Source organism: Cervus elaphus, chromosome 20, assembly GCF_910594005.1.
Source record: "Cervus elaphus chromosome 20, mCerEla1.1, whole genome shotgun sequence".
NCBI classification, from domain to species: domain Eukaryota; kingdom Metazoa; phylum Chordata; class Mammalia; order Artiodactyla; family Cervidae; genus Cervus; species Cervus elaphus.
The window spans coordinates 140,394,608-140,411,388 of NC_057834.1; the positions used below are offsets into that span (position 1 = coordinate 140,394,608).

Below are 16,781 nucleotides of genomic sequence, written 5' to 3' on the forward strand. Positions count from 1 at the left end.
CCTCCCAGTACGCCCACAGCCAGCCGAGCAAGGAGAGGATCTCCTGAGCCCTCCAGGGGGCAGGGAGGAGCGGGTGCAGGTGCGTGAATCGTCTCCTTCTGGCCGGTCAGGCTCTCGAAAACACCCCAAACGTCGAGCAGGGTCCGGGGAGAAGATGGGCGACCAGGCTCTATGGGTGGAATGTCCTTGGGAGGCGTAGTGCTACCTGGGAAAGGGACCTCCGGCAGGAATGAGGCGGGGATGTCTTCGTCAGCGGCGGGACTCTCGTGCGCAGAGTTGCCTGGGGCTCCATTTCCGGTGCAAGGAGTCTGCTGCAGAAGCTCCAAGTGCCAAACGGGACAAGTGATTCACCGTGCCATGAGCACCACCACCAGCACCACCGGCACCAACACGAAGGCCAAGGGGAGAAGGGCGACCCAATGAGTCCCAAAGAAACTTCTCCGCCAGCATGGCACAGGGGCCTAAGTGGAGATGGGTCATGCAACCGTTCCTTTCTGAAAGCAAAGGTCCTCCCCGCACTGAGGAAAGACCCAAGGCTGCCCTAGATCGTGAGAGCTAGACAACTGGACATCCGACTCTGCCCATCCTATGTGTCAGTCCGTTGTGTCGTCCAGCTTGGCCACGGACAAACGCCGCTGGACGCGATGAGACGCGGCCGGCCTCGGAAGGGTCTGGGGCGGTGGGGAAACTGTCCTTTCCTAGCTGCTTTCCCGCCTGCCTCGTCATCCCGCGACCTGGTGGAGGGGCGCTCGAGGACCCGTATCGATCCCCTCTTGCGATTTCTTTCTTTCTCTTGGTTGCCGGCTTCAAACCCAAAACCCTCCATCAAACGGTGGACCTGCAATTAGTGATTTAGCATCTCAGACCTAGAGGGACAACTGTGGCTCCTGACCGCGCTAGTCGGCTTGGCAAGGAACAGAGAATGTTCCGCTGGCTTTTTCTCCCCGCACGGTTACCTACAAAGCACCGTGCCCACCACACGCAGAGAGGAAAAAGAATGACGAGCAGTATCTTCCCCCAAGAACACGAACAAGCGTGCCCTGGACTAGGAATTCGAGCCACACACAGGCCGCCCTCATTATCACCACCAATCTTCCTCTGCCCCATCGCCTCAAATGGACTTACTGCTTGCCCCATCCACACCCTCTGAAGAAGAAGAAGAAGAAGAAAGAAGATGGAGAAGAAGAAGAAGATGGAGAAGGGGAAGGAGAAGGAGAAGGAGACAGGGAAGGAGGTGAAGAAGTTGGAGAAGGAGAAGAAGTTGAAGCAGGAGAAGAAGGAGAAGAATGGTGATTGGAATGGCGTGGCAGAGGGAATGGGAAGGTCGCCTGATGCTGGGGGAAATCCGTGCAAAAGAGAGACAGATACTGGCTGATCTGGCTTCTCTGTGCCCTAGGAAGGAGGCAAAGGGACAGCAAGTTTGTGAGCAAGTGCGTCATAAAGCACAAAACAGTAGGGTCCTGGGATGGGATGGGGCAGCGGGAGGTGGGAGGGGTGCAATAGGCTAAGGAAGAAAGCGGGGTCAGGACCGTCTTTTCCTAGTAAGGATCAACGGAATCACCACATCAGCTATGGGAAACCCATGCACTGTGGATCGCCCATAGTGCTGGAAGGCAAGCATAATGTCGAGGTCGGGAGAGCAAACAAACATGCATGTCTCACACCAAGAAGGAAACCCACAGTCATCCTCCTCCAGGAGGGAAGTCTGTTTATACCTTAAGTTATAGTGTGTTTTGAGCCCCTACATAGGAAAGATGACTCTCGAAGTCAACTAGTATAATTAAAGTAGAAACAGAGAATAAAAACAAGCAAAAAAAATAATAAAATGAATAGAACATAGAAAAAAATTAAAAAATGAACGAATACACAGAAAAAAAAAAAGAAGAAGAAATAAAGAACAAGACGACTAAGATTGCAAGGGGGCTGAAGAAATGAATCCAAAGCTGCAGCGAGCCTATGGCGTTCTGAAAGAGCTCACTTTGGACCATGACCAACGGCCCCAAAGGGAGAAAAGCATATGTGCCACACTCGCGGCATCTCTTGGTGCTAGGACCATGAACGCTAGAAGAGTGGCTCGTGAGAAAGCATCGAAATGGGAGTGGACCTCAGTCGAGGGCAAAGTTGAGGCAAGGGTTTATTGTTGTCCGGGGAGGGGTTGTCCTCAGGCAGCGGTCTGGGGTGGGGAGACCCCTCAAGGGGAGAGGGTAGGTGGGCAGACATATGTTTCCACAAGTGTGTTAGGATCTGAAGGGTGAGCCCACGGAATTCCTCCCCAGCCCGCATGTGTGTGCTGAACTTGGAAGCCCTGCAGTGACTCTCTAGCAGGCAAGTCTGGAAGGCCAAAGCCCCCCCCGAATCATTTGCATCCTGAGCCCTGTGGTGCAGGGCCAGATCGGAAGTGCGTGCGGGGCTTCGTCATGGGGAATTCCCCGAGAAAAGTGTCGGTGGTGGGATGTCGGGAGTGGGAGTGAGCACGCCCTCGGACGCCTCAGCCAATGAGGAGCTTGTGCGTGCGGGGGTGGGGCTGTGGGAAAGCCATCAAAGGCCCGAGGGGGCGGGGCCCAGGCCCTTTTTCAGAGAAGCGCCTTCTGAGGGAAGGAGGCGTCGTCTTGCAGCTGCAGGTAGGAGATGCAAAGACTCGTGGGCCTTGATTGCAGAGACCCGGGGGCTGCTTCGGCGCACGGGGGTGGTGCGTGTCCGTCTCCCTTCAACGTCTTCCCCGGAGGGCAAGGTTGTCGGCCCAGCGCCTCTGGTGCGGATGCCCTTCGGGGACCCTGTGTCCCTGAGGGGCCGTCACCGGCGGTTGGGCGGCCCCAGCGGGGTGACTTGGCTCCTGGGTCAGCAGGGCTGGCGCCTGGCCACCAAGTCGCCCTGAGTTGGAGGGGGCCGTGGGGGGTCGGGGCTGGGCTTCAGAATCTGGGGAACACCTGCTACGTGAATGCAGCGCTGCAGTGTCTGAGCCACACGCCGCCCCTGGCCAGCTGGATGGTGTCCCAGCAGCACGCCACCCTCTGTCCGGCCCGCACCTCCTGCACGCTCTGTGCCATGCGAGCTCACGTGACCCGAGCCCTCCTTCACCCGGGAGAGGTGATCCTGCCCCACAAGGACCTGCTGGCGGGCTTCCACACACACCGGCAGGAAGATGCCCACGAGTTTCTGATGTTCACTCTGAATGCCATGCAGCAAGGGTGCTTGAGTGCATCCCAGCCGTCGGGCCATCCCTCCGAGGACACCACCCTCATCCGGCAGATCTTCGGCGGGACGTGGAGGTCTCAGATCCAGTGTCTCCACTGCCTCGGTGTCTCGGACACGTTCGACCCTTATCTGGACATCAGCCTGGATATCACGGCGGCTCAGAGTGTGGAGCAAGCTCTGAGAGAGCTGGTGAAGCCCGAGAAGCTGGACGCTGAAAACGCCTATGACTGTGGCCTTTGTCTCCGCAAGGTGCCTGCCACCAAGAGGTTGACTTTGCACAGCACGTCCCAGGTCCTGGTGCTGGTGCTGAAGCGGTTGACACAGGTGAGCGGGGCCAAAAGGGCTCAGGAAGTGCGCTATCCCCAGTGCCTCGACCTGCAGCCCTACACGTCTGAGCGGAAGGCAGGGCCACTGGCCTACGTGCTCTATGCCGTGCTGGTGCACTCCGGGTGGAGCTGTGAGCGAGGACACTACTTTTCCTACGTGCGAGCGGGCAACGGCCAGTGGTATAAGATGGACGATGCCAAGGTGAGCGCCTGTGACGCGAGTGCTGCCCTGAGCCAGAGCGCCTACGTGCTCTTCTACTCCCGGGAGGGTGCGTGGCAAGGGGGTGCTGGGGGAGGGCCCGCGGCCCCCCTCACGGCTGACCCCACACACGCCGGGGAGCCTGACCCCGCCGGCCCCGGGGAGCCTGCGGGAGACGCCAGCGGCAGAGCTCCTGGGTCGCAGGTGTCCCCGGGGGACACAGAGGTCGAAGGAATCAGCTTAGAGCAGTGGAGACGCCTCCAAGAGCACAAGCGGCCGAAGCCGGCCTTCGACCACCGGAAGATCCAGTCGGCCCTGCCTGCCGGCGCAGTCGTGATTCACCAGTCCAACCACGGAGGAGGGAGACACGGCAAGCTGCCTGAACAGGAGCATGACCGGCTCGACCATTCCAGCATGGACAGCCCGCCCCCGGGCCTCACGAGCGTTGGCAACGGCCCTTGTGCCAGCGGGAGGGCCCGAGCGACCAAGAGGAAGAACAAGAAGCCGCGGCCATCTCTGGGGCTGTGGCGGTAGGTAGGCTCTGAGGCACATGCCTGCAGAAGCCCAGGCACACTCTGCGTGCGGCACGCCCTGTGTGACGCAGCAAGCGTTCCCGGCGAGGAGCGAGTTCCTCTCGGCGGTGTGGCTGGTGCAGCCTCCTGGAAAAAGGCGGGGCCTGCAGTGTGCCCGGGGCCACGGTCTTCACCTGGATCTTGCTGAGCGGCCGAGCTCTCGAGGGCTGGCTCTGCTGGGAAGTTACTGGAGAGGATGGGGTGCGTGAGCGGGTCTGAGCACGGTCCGAGGGCCTCGCACTTCTGCGGGGCTGGGAGAGTCCTCTCTGGATGGGACTTGGGGTGTGGGTTTGCCTTTCTTTCCCCGTCTGCATTCTCTGGCCGCACCGCTGGCCTCTGGTGAGTGACGCGGCAGGGAGACGCCTCCCAGTACGCCCACAGCCAGCCGAGCAAGGAGACGATCTCCTGAGCCCTCCAGGGGGCAGGGAGGAGCGGGTGCAGGTGCGTGAATTTCTCCTTCTGGCCGGTCAGGCTCTCGAAAACGCCCCAAACGTCGAGCAGGGTCCGGGGAGAAGATGGGCGATCAGGCTCTATGGGTGGAATGTCCTTGGGAGGCGTAGTGCTACCTGGGAAAGGGACCTCCGGCAGGAATGACGCAGGGATGTCTTCGTCAGCGGCGGGACGCTCGTGCGCAGAGTTGCCTGGGGCTCCATTCCCGGTGCAAGGAGTCTGCTGCAGAAGCTCCAAGTGCCAAACGGGACAAGTGATTCACCGTGCCATGAGCACCACCACCAGCACCACCGGCACCAACACGAAGGCCAAGGGGAGAAGGGCGACCCAATGAGTCCCAAAGAAACTTCTCCGCCAGCATGGCACAGGGGCCTAAGTGGAGATGGGTCATGCAACCGTTCCTTTCTGAAAGCAAAGGTCCTCCCCGCACTGAGGAAAGACCCAAGGCTGCCCTAGATCGTGAGAGCTAGACAACTGGACATCCGACTCTGCCCATCCTATGTGTCAGTCCGTTGTGTCGTCCAGCTTGGCCACGGACAAACGCCGCTGGATGCGATGAGACGCGGCCGGCCTCGGAAGGGTCTGGGGCGGTGGGGAAACTGTCCTTTCCTAGCTGCTTTCCCGCCTGCCTCGTCATCCCGCGACCTGGTGGAGGGGCGCTCGAGGACCCGAATCGATCCCCTCTTGCGTTTTCTTTCTTTCTCTTGGTTGCCGGCTTCAAATCCAAAACCCTCCATCAAACGGTGGACCTGCAATTAGCGATTTAGCATCTCAGACTTAGAGGGACAACTGTGGCTCCTGACCGCGCTAGTCGGCTTGGCAAGGAACAGAGAATGTTCCGCTGGCTTTTTCTCCCCGCATGGTTACCTACAAAGCACCGTGCCCACCACACGCAGAGAGGCAAAAGAATGACGAGCAGTATCTTCCCCCAAGAACACGAACAAGCGTGCCCTGGACTAGGAATTCGAGCCACACACAGGCCGCCCTCATTATCACCACCAATCTTCCTCTGCCCCATCGCCTCAAATGGACTTACTGCTTGCCCCATCCACACCCTCTGAAGAAGAAGAAGAAGAAGAAAGAAGATGGAGAAGAAGAAGAAGATGGAGAAGGGGAAGGAGAAGGAGAAGGAGACAGGGAAGGAGGTGAAGAAGTTGGAGAAGGAGAAGAAGTTGAAGCAGGAGAAGAAGGAGAAGAATGGTGATTGGAATGGCGTGGCAGAGGGAATGGGAAGGTCGCCTGATGCTGGGGGAAATCCGTGCAAAAGAGAGACAGATACTGGCTGATCTGGCTTCTCTGTGCCCTAGGAAGGAGGCAAAAGGACAGCAAGTTTGTGAGCAAGTGCGTCATAAAGCACAAAGCAGTAGGGTCCTGGGATGGGATGGGGCAGCGGGAGGTGGGAGGGGTGCAATAGGCTAAGGAAGAAAGCGGGGTCAGGACCGTCTTTTCCTAGTAAGGATCAACGGAATCACCACATCAGCTATGGGAAACCCATGCACTGTGGATCGCCCGTAGTGCTGGAAGGCAAGCATAATGTCGAGGTCGGGAGAGCAAACAAACATACATGTCTCACACCAAGAAGGAAACCCACAGTCATCCTCCTCCAGGAGGGAAGTCTGTTTATACCTTAAGTTATAGTGCGTTTTGAGCCCCTACATAGGAAAGATGACTCTCGAAGTCAACTAGTATAATTAAAGTAGAAACAGAGAATAAAAACAAGCAAAAAAAATAATAAAATGAATAGAACATAGAAAAAAATTAAAAAATGAACGAATACACAGAAAAAAAAAAAAGAAGAAGAAATAAAGAACAAGACAACTAAGATTACAAAGGGGCTGAAGAAATGAATCCAAAGCTGCAGCGAGCCTATGGCGTTCTGAAAGAGCTCACTTTGGACCATGACCAACGGCCCCAAAGGGAGAAAAGCATATGTGCCACACTCGCGGCATCTCTTGGTGCTAGGACCCTGAACGCTAGAAGAGTGGCTCGTGAGAAAGCATCGAAATGGGAGTGGACCTCAGTCGAGGGCAAAGTTGAGGCAAGGGTTTATTGTTGTCCGGGGAGGGGTTGTCCTCAGGCAGGGGTCTGGGCTGGGGAGACCCCTCAAGGGGAGAGGGTAGGTGGGCAGACATATGTTTCCACAAGTGTGTTAGGATCTGAAGGGTGAGCCCACGGAATTCCTCCCCAGCCCGCATGTGTGTGCTGAACTTGGAAGCCCTGCAGTGACTCTCTAGCAGGCAAGTCTGGAAGGCCAAAGCCCCCCCCGAATCATTTGCATCCTGAGCCCTGTGGTGCAGGGCCAGATCGGAAGTGCGTGCGGGGCTTCGTCATGGGGAATTCCCCGAGAAAAGTGTCGGTGGTGGGATGTCGGGAGTGGGAGTGAGCACGCCCTCGGACGCCTCAGCCAATGAGGAGCTTGTGCGTGCGGGGGTGGGGCTGTGGGAAAGCCATCAAAGGCCCGAGGGGGCGGGGCCCAGGCCCTTTTTCAGAGAAGCACCGTCTGAGGGAAGGAGGCGTCGTCGTGCAGCTGCAGGTAGGAGATGCAAAGACTCGTGGGCCTTGATTGCAGAGACCCGGGGGCTGCTTCGGCGCACGGGGGTGGTGCGTGTCCGTCTCCCTTCAACGTCTTCCCCGGAGGGCAAGGTTGTCGGCCCAGCGCCGCTGGTGCGGATGCCCTTCGGGGACCCTGTGTCCCTGAGGGGCCGTCGCCGGCGGTTGGGCGGCCCCAGCGGGGTGACTTGGCTCCTGGGTCAGCAGGGCTGGCGCCTGGCCACCAAGTCGCCCTGAGTTGGAGGGGGCCGTGGGGGGTCGGGGCTGGGCTTCAGAATCTGGGGAACACCTGCTACGTGAATGCAGCGCTGCAGTGTCTGAGCCACACGCCGCCCCTGGCCAGCTGGATGGTGTCCCAGCAGCACGCCACCCTCTGTCCGGCCCGCACCTCCTGCACGCTCTGTGCCATGCGAGCTCACGTGACCCGAGCCCTCCTTCACCCGGGAGAGGTGATCCTGCCCCACAAGGACCTGCTGGCGGGCTTCCACACACACCGGCAGGAAGATGCCCACGAGTTTCTGATGTTCACTCTGAATGCCATGCAGCAAGGGTGCTTGAGTGCATCCCAGCCGTCGGGCCATCCCTCCGAGGACACCACCCTCATCCGGCAGATCTTCGGCGGGACGTGGAGGTCTCAGATCCAGTGTCTCCACTGCCTCGGTGTCTCGGACACGTTCGACCCTTATCTGGACATCAGCCTGGATATCACGGCGGCTCAGAGTGTGGAGCAAGCTCTGAGAGAGCTGGTGAAGCCCGAGAAGCTGGACGCTGAAAACGCCTATGACTGTGGCCTTTGTCTCCGCAAGGTGCCTGCCACCAAGAGGTTGACTTTGCACAGCACGTCCCAGGTCCTGGTGCTGGTGCTGAAGCGGTTGACACAGGTGAGCGGGGCCAAAAGGGCTCAGGAAGTGCGCTATCCCCAGTGCCTCGACCTGCAGCCCTACACGTCTGAGCGGAAGGCAGGGCCACTGGCCTACGTGCTCTATGCCGTGCTGGTGCACTCCGGGTGGAGCTGTGAGCGAGGACACTACTTTTCCTACGTGCGAGCGGGCAACGGCCAGTGGTATAAGATGGACGATGCCAAGGTGAGCGCCTGTGACGCGAGTGCTGCCCTGAGCCAGAGCGCCTACGTGCTCTTCTACTCCCGGGAGGGTGCGTGGCAAGGGGGTGCTGGGGGAGGGCCCGCGGGCCCCCTCACGGCTGACCCCACACACGCCGGGGAGCCTGACCCCGCCGGCCCCGGGGAGCCTGCGGGAGACGCCAGCGGCAGAGCTCCTGGGTCGCAGGTGTCCCCGGGGGACACAGAGGTCGAAGGAATCAGCTTAGAGCAGTGGAGACGCCTCCAAGAGCACAAGCGGCCGAAGCCGGCCTTCGACCACCGGAAGATCCAGTCGGCCCTGCCTGCCGGCGCAGTCGTGATTCACCAGTCCAACCACGGAGGAGGCAGACACGGCAAGCTGCCTGAACAGGAGCATGACCGGCTCGACCATTCCAGCATGGACAGCCCGCCCCCGGGCCTCACGAGCGTTGGCAACGGCCCTTGTGCCAGCGGGAGGGCCCGAGCGACCAAGAGGAAGAACAAGAAGCCGCGGCCATCTCTGGGGCTGTGGCGGTAGGTAGGCTCTGAGGCACATGCGTGAAGACGCCCAGGCACACTCTGCGTGCGGCACGCCCTGTGTGACGCAGCAAGCGTTCCCGGCGAGGAGCGAGTTCCTCTCGGCGGTGTGGCTGGTGCAGCCTCCTGGAAAAAGGCGGGGCCTGCAGTGTGCCCGGGGCCACGGTCTTCACCTGGATCTTGCTGAGCGGCCGAGCTCTCGAGGGCTGGCTCTGCTGGGAAGTTACTGGAGAGGATGGGGTGCGTGAGCGGGTCTGAGCACGGTCCGAGGGCCTCGCACTTCTGCGGGGCTGGGAGAGTCCTCTCTGGATGGGACTTGGGGTGTGGGTTTGCCTTTCTTTTCCCGTCTGCATTCTCTGGCCGCACCGCTGGCCTCTGGTGAGTGACGCGGCAGGGAGACGCCTCCCAGTACGCCCACAGCCAGCCGAGCAAGGAGAGGATCTCCTGAGCCCTCCAGGGGGCAGGGAGGAGCGGGTGCAGGTGCGTGAATCGTCTCCTTCTGGCCGGTCAGGCTCTCGAAAACACCCCAAACGTCGAGCAGGGTCCGGGGAGAAGATGGGCGACCAGGCTCTATGGGTGGAATGTCCTTGGGAGGCGTAGTGCTACCTGGGAAAGGGACCTCCGGCAGGAATGAGGCGGGGATGTCTTCGTCAGCGGCGGGACGCTCGTGCGCAGAGTTGCCTGGGGCTCCATTCCCGGTGCAAGGAGTCTGCTGCAGAAGCTCCAAGTGCCAAACGGGACAAGTGATTCACCGTGCCATGAGCACCACCACCAGCACCACCGGCACCAACACGAAGGCCAAGGGGAGAAGGGCGACCCAATGAGTCCCAAAGAAACTTCTCCGCCAGCATGGCACAGGGGCCTAAGTGGAGATGGGTCATGCAACCGTTCCTTTCTGAAAGCAAAGGTCCTCCCCGCACTGAGGAAAGACCCAAGGCTGCCCTAGATCGTGAGAGCTAGACAACTGGACATCCGACTCTGCCCATCCTATGTGTCAGTCCGTTGTGTCGTCCAGCTTGGCCACGGACAAACGCCGCTGGACGCGATGAGACGCGGCCGGCCTCGGAAGGGTCTGGGGCGGTGGGGAAACTGTCCTTTCCTAGCTGCTTTCCCGCCTGCCTCGTCATCCCGCGACCTGGTGGAGGGGCGCTCGAGGACCCGTATCGATCCCCTCTTGCGGTTTCTTTCTTTCTCTTGGTTGCCGGCTTCAAACCCAAAACCCTCCATCAAACGGTGGACCTGCAATTAGTGATTTAGCATCTCAGACCTAGAGGGACAACTGTGGCTCCTGACCGCGCTAGTCGGCTTGGCAAGGAGCAGAGAATGTTCCGCTGGCTTTTTCTCCCCGCACGGTTACCTACAAAGCACCGTGCCCACCACACGCAGAGAGGAAAAAGAATGACGAGCAGTATCTTCCCCAAAGAACACGAACAAGCGTGCCCTGGACTAGGAATTCGAGCCACACACAGGCCGCCCTCATTATCACCACCAATCTTCCTCTGCCCCATCGCCTCAAATGGACTTACTGCTTGCCCCATCCACACCCTCTGAAGAAGAAGAAGAAGAAGAAAGAAGATGGAGAAGAAGAAGAAGATGGAGAAGGGGAAGGAGAAGGAGAAGGAGACAGGGAAGGAGGTGAAGAAGTTGGAGAAGGAGAAGAAGTTGAAGCAGGAGAAGAAGGAGAAGAATGGTGATTGGAATGGCGTGGCAGAGGGAATGGGAAGGTCGCCTGATGCTGGGGGAAATCCGTGCAAAAGAGAGACAGATACTGGCTGATCTGGCTTCTCTGTGCCCTAGGAAGGAGGCAAAGGGACAGCAAGTTTGTGAGCAAGTGCGTCATAAAGCACAAAACAGTAGGGTCCTGGGATGGGATGGGGCAGCGGGAGGTGGGAGGGGTGCAATAGGCTAAGGAAGAAAGCGGGGTCAGGACCGTCTTTTCCTAGTAAGGATCAACGGAATCACCACATCAGCTATGGGAAACCCATGCACTGTGGATCGCCCATAGTGCTGGAAGGCAAGCATAATGTCGAGGTCGGGAGAGCAAACAAACATGCATGTCTCACACCAGGAAGGAAACCCACAGTCATCCTCCTCCAGGAGGGAAGTCTGTTTATACCTTAAGTTATAGTGTGTTTTGAGCCCCTACATAGGAAAGATGACTCTCGAAGTCAACTAGTATAATTAAAGTAGAAACAGAGAATAAAAACAAGCAAAAAAATTAATAAAATGAATAGAACATAGAAAAAAATTAAAAAATGAACGAATACACAGAAAAAAAAAAAGAAGAAGAAATAAAGAACAAGACAACTAAGATTGCAAGGGGGCTGAAGAAAGGAATCCAAAGCTGCAGCGAGCCTATGGCGTTCTGAAAGAGCTCACTTTGGACCATGACCAACGGCCCCAAAGGGAGAAAAGCATATGTGCCACACTCGCGGCATCTCTTGGTGCTAGGACCCTGAACGCTAGAAGAGTGGCTCGTGAGAAAGCATCGAAATGGGAGTGGACCTCAGTCGAGGGCAAAGTTGAGGCAAGGGTTTATTGTTGTCCGGGGAGGGGTTGTCCTCAGGCAGGGGTCTGGGCTGGGGAGACCCCTCAAGGGGAGAGGGTAGGTGGGCAGACATATGTTTCCACAAGTGTGTTAGGATCTGAAGGGTGAGCCCACGGAATTCCTCCCCAGCCCGCATGTGTGTGCTGAACTTGGAAGCCCTGCAGTGACTCTCTAGCAGGCAAGTCTGGAAGGCCAAAGCCCCCCCCGAATCATTTGCATCCTGAGCCCTGTGGTGCAGGGCCAGAACGGAAGTGCGTGCGGGGCTTCGTCATGGGGAATTCCCCGAGAAAAGTGTCGGTGGTGGGATGTCGGGAGTGGGAGTGAGCACGCCCTCGGACGCCTCAGCCAATGAGGAGCTTGTGCGTGCGGGGGTGGGGCTGTGGGAAAGCCATCAAAGGCCCGAGGGGGCGGGGCCCAGGCCCTTTTTCAGAGAAGCACCGTCTGAGGGAAGGAGGCGTCGTCGTGCAGCTGCAGGTAGGAGATGCAAAGACTCGTGGGCCTTGATTGCAGAGACCCGGGGGCTGCTTCGGCGCACGGGGGTGGTGCGTGTCCGTCTCCCTTCAACGTCTTCCCCGGAGGGCAAGGTTGTCGGCCCAGCGCCTCTGGTGCGGATGCCCTTCGGGGACCCTGTGTCCCTGAGGGGCCGTCGCCGGCGGTTGGGCGGCCCCAGCGGGGTGACTTGGCTCCTGGGTCAGCAGGGCTGGCGCCTGGCCACCGAGTCGCCCTGAGTTGGAGGGGGCCGTGGGGGGTCGGGGCTGGGCTTCAGAATCTGGGGAACACCTGCTACGTGAATGCAGCGCTGCAGTGTCTGAGCCACACGCCGCCCCTGGCCAGCTGGATGGTGTCCCAGCAGCACGCCACCCTCTGTCCGGCCCGCACCTCCTGCACGCTCTGTGCCATGCGAGCTCACGTGACCTGAGCCCTCCTTCACCCGGGAGAGGTGATCCTGCCCCACAAGGACCTGCTGGCGGGCTTCCACACACACCGGCAGGAAGATGCCCACGAGTTTCTGATGTTCACTCTGAATGCCATGCAGCAAGGGTGCTTGAGTGCATCCCAGCCGTCGGGCCATCCCTCCGAGGACACCACCCTCATCCGGCAGATCTTCGGCGGGACGTGGAGGTCTCAGATCCAGTGTCTCCACTGCCTCGGTGTCTCGGACACGTTCGACCCTTATCTGGACATCAGCCTGGATATCACGGCGGCTCAGAGTGTGGAGCAAGCTCTGAGAGAGCTGGTGAAGCCCGAGAAGCTGGACGCTGAAAACGCCTATGACTGTGGCCTTTGTCTCCGCAAGGTGCCTGCCACCAAGAGGTTGACTTTGCACAGCACGTCCCAGGTCCTGGTGCTGGTGCTGAAGCGGTTGACACAGGTGAGCGGGGCCAAAAGGGCTCAGGAAGTGCGCTATCCCCAGTGCCTCGACCTGCAGCCCTACACGTCTGAGCGGAAGGCAGGGCCACTGGCCTACGTGCTCTATGCCGTGCTGGTGCACTCCGGGTGGAGCTGTGAGCGAGGACACTACTTTTCCTACGTGCGAGCAGGCAACGGCCAGTGGTATAAGATGGACGATGCCAAGGTGAGCGCCTGTGACGCGAGTGCTGCCCTGAGCCAGAGCGCCTACGTGCTCTTCTACTCCCGGGAGGGTGCGTGGCAAGGGGGTGCTGGGGGAGGGCCCGCGGCCCCCCTCACGGCTGACCCCACACACGCCGGGGAGCCTGACCCCGCCGGCCCCGGGGAGCCTGCGGGAGACGCCAGCGGCAGAGCTCCTGGGTCGCAGGTGTCCCCGGGGGACACAGAGGTCGAAGGAATCAGCTTAGAGCAGTGGAGACGCCTCCAAGAGCACAAGCGGCCGAAGCCGGCCTTCGACCTCCGGAAGATCCAGTCGACCCTGCCTGCCGGCGCAGTCGTGATTCACCAGTCCACACACGGAGGAGGGAGACACGGCAAGCTGCCTGAACAGGAGCACGACCGGCTCGACCGGCTCAGCACGGACAGCCCGCCTCCGGGCCCGACGAGCGTTGGCAACGGCCCTTGTGCCAGCGGGAGGGCCCGAGCGACCAAGAGGAAGAACAAGAAGCCGCGGCCATCTCTGGGGCTGTGGCGGTAGGTAGGCTCTGAGGCACATGCCTGCAGAAGCCCAGGCACACTCTGCGTGCGGCACGCCCTGTGTGACGCAGCAAGCGTTCCCGGCGAGGAGCGAGTTCCTCTCGGCGGTGTGGCTGGTGCAGCCTCCTGGAAAAAGGCGGGGCCTGCAGTGTGCCCGGGGCCACGGTCTTCACCTGGATCGTGCTGAGCGGCCGAGCTCTCGAGGGCTGGCTCTGCTGGGAAGTTACTGGAGAGGATGGGGTGCGTGAGCGGGTCTGAGCACGGTCCGAGGGCCTCGCACTTCTGCGGGGCTGGGAGAGTCCTCTCTGGATGGGACTTGGGGTGTGGGTTTGCCTTTCTTTCCCCGTCTGCATTCTCTGGCCGCACCGCTGGCCTCTGGTGAGTGACGCGGCAGGGAGACGCCTCCCAGTATGCCCACAGCCAGCCGAGCAAGGAGACGATCTCCTGAGCCCTCCAGGGGGCAGGGAGGAGCGGGTGCAGGTGCGTGAATCGTCTCCTTCTGGCCGGTCAGGCTCTCGAAAACGCCCCAAACGTCGAGCAGGGTCCGGGGAGAAGATGGGCGACCAGGCTCTATGGGTGGAATGTCCTTGGGAGGCGTAGTGCTACCTGGGAAAGGGACCTCCGGCAGGAATGAGGCGGGGATGTCTTCGTCAGCGGCGGGAAGCTCGTGCGCAGAGTTGCCTGGGGCTCCATTCCCGGTGCAAGGAGTCTGCTGCAGAAGCTCCAAGTGCCAAACGGGACAAGTGATTCACCGTGCCATGAGCACCACCACCAGCACCACCGGCACCAACACGAAGGCCAAGGGGAGAAGGGCGACCCAATGAGTCCCAAAGAAACTTCTCCGCCAGCATGGCACAGGGGCCTAAGTGGAGATGGGTCATGCAACCGTTCCTTTCTGAAAGCAAAGGTCCTCCCCGCACTGAGGAAAGACCCAAGGCTGCCCTAGATCGTGAGAGCTAGACAACTGGACATCCGACTCTGCCCATCCTATGTGTCAGTCCGTTGTGTCATCCAGCTTGGCCACGGACAAACGCGGCTGGATGCGATGAGACGTGGCCGGCCTCGGAAGGGTCTGGGGCGGTGGGGAAACTGTCCTTTCCTAGCTGCTTTCCCGCCTGCCTCGTCATCCCGCGACCTGGTGGAGGGGCGCTCGAGGACCCGTATCGATCCCCCCTTGCGGTTTCTTTCTTTCTCTTGGTTGCCGGCTTCAAACCCAAAACCCTCCATCAAACGGTGGACCTGCAATTAGCGATTTAGCATCTCAGACCTAGAGGGACAACTGTGGCTCCTGACCGCGCTAGTCGGCTTGGCAAGGAACAGAGAATGTTCCGCTGGCTTTTTCTCCCCGCATGGTTACCTACAAAGCACCGTGCCCACCACACGCAGAGAGGCAAAAGAATGACGAGCAGTATCTTCCCCCAAGAACACGAACAAGCGTGCCCTGGACTAGGAATTCGAGCCACACACAGGCCGCCCTCATTATCACCACCAATCTTCCTCTGCCCCATCGCCTCAAATGGACTTACTGCTTGCCCCATCCACACCCTCTGAAGAAGAAGAAGAAGAAGAAAGAAGATGGAGAAGAAGAAGAAGATGGAGAAGGGGAAGGAGAAGGAGAAGGAGACAGGGAAGGAGGTGAAGAAGTTGGAGAAGGAGAAGAAGTTGAAGCAGGAGAAGAAGGAGAAGAATGGTGATTGGAATGGCGTGGCAGAGGGAATGGGAAGGTCGCCTGATGCTGGGGGAAATCCGTGCAAAAGAGAGACAGATACTGGCTGATCTGGCTTCTCTGTGCCCTAGGAAGGAGGCAAAAGGACAGCAAGTTTGTGAGCAAGTGCGTCATAAAGCACAAAGCAGTAGGGTCCTGGGATGGGATGGGGCAGCGGGAGGTGGGAGGGGTGCAATAGGCTAAGGAAGAAAGCGGGGTCAGGACCGTCTTTTCCTAGTAAGGATCAACGGAATCACCACATCAGCTATGGGAAACCCATGCACTGTGGATCGCCCATAGTGCTGGAAGGCAAGCATAATGTCGAGGTCGGGAGAGCAAACAAACATACATGTCTCACACCAAGAAGGAAACCCACAGTCATCCTCCTCCAGGAGGGAAGTCTGTTTATACCTTAAGTTATAGTGCGTTTTGAGCCCCTACATAGGAAAGATGACTCTCGAAGTCAACTAGTATAATTAAAGTAGAAACAGAGAATAAAAACAAGCAAAAAAAATAATAAAATGAATAGAACATAGAAAAAAATTAGAAAATGAACGAATACACAGAAAAAAAAAAAGAAGAAGAAATAAAGAACAAGACAACTAAGATTGCAAGGGGGCTGAAGAAATGAATCCAAAGCTGCAGCGAGCCTATGGCGTTCTGAAAGAGCTCACTTTGGACCATGACCAACAGCCCCAAAGGGAGAAAAGCATATGTGCCACACTCGCGGCATCTCTTGGTGCTAGGACCCTGAACGCTAGAAGAGTGGCTCGTGAGAAAGCATCGAAATGGGAGTGGACCTCAGTCGAGGGCAAAGTTGAGGCAAGGGTTTATTGTTGTCCGGGAAGGGGTTGTCCTCAGGCAGGGGTCTGGGCTGGGGAGACCCCTCAAGGGGAGAGGGTAGGTGGGCAGACATATGTTTCCACAAGTGTGTTAGGATCTGAAGGGTGAGCCCACGGAATTCCTCCCCAGCCCGCATGTGTGTGCTGAACTTGGAAGCCCTGCAGTGACTCTCTAGCAGGCAAGTCTGGAAGGCCAAAGCCCCCCCCGAATCATTTGCATCCTGAGCCCTGTGGTGCAGGGCCAGATCGGAAGTGCGTGCGGGGCTTCGTCATGGGGAATTCCCCGAGAAAAGTGTCGGTGGTGGGATGTCGGGAGTGGGAGTGAGCACGCCCTCGGACGCCTCAGCCAATGAGGAGCTTGTGCGTGCGGGGGTGGGGCTGTGGGAAAGCCATCAAAGGCCCGAGGGGGCGGGGCCCAGGCCCTTTTTCAGAGAAGCGCCTTCTGAGGGAAGGAGGCGTCGTCTTGCAGCTGCAGGTAGGAGATGCAAAGACTCGTGGGCCTTGATTGCAGAGACCCGGGGGCTGCTTCGGCGCACGGGGGTGGTGCGTGTCCGTCTCCCTTCAACGTCTTCCCCGGAGGGCAAGGTTGTCGGCCCAGCGCCTCTGGTGCGGATGCCCTTCGGGGACCCTGTGTCCCTGAGGGGCCGTCGCCGGCGGTTGGGCGGCCCCAGCG

At 59.1% G+C, this 16,781-nt stretch overlaps 2 protein-coding genes across 2 annotated transcripts; both read left to right on the top strand.

Moving 5' to 3' along the window:
* Nucleotides 1-1,986: 1,986 nt before the first annotated feature.
* LOC122676846 (ubiquitin carboxyl-terminal hydrolase 17-like protein 6) lies at nucleotides 1,987-3,783 on the top strand (the record flags this gene model as incomplete). The annotated part of the gene is made up of 2 exons (XM_043876399.1): nucleotides 1,987-2,043; nucleotides 2,818-3,783. Coding segments are annotated over exons 1-2 (1,023 nt in total), but the record flags the coding sequence as incomplete, so codon positions are not given.
* A 3,700-nt stretch (nucleotides 3,784-7,483) lies between these two features.
* Nucleotides 7,484-13,370, top strand: LOC122676847 (ubiquitin carboxyl-terminal hydrolase 17-like protein 13; the record flags this gene model as incomplete). Its single annotated transcript, XM_043876400.1, has 3 exons — nucleotides 7,484-8,437; nucleotides 9,328-9,387; nucleotides 13,185-13,370. Coding segments are annotated over 3 exons (1,200 nt in total), but the record flags the coding sequence as incomplete, so codon positions are not given.
* Between the last annotated feature and the right edge of the window lie 3,411 nt (nucleotides 13,371-16,781).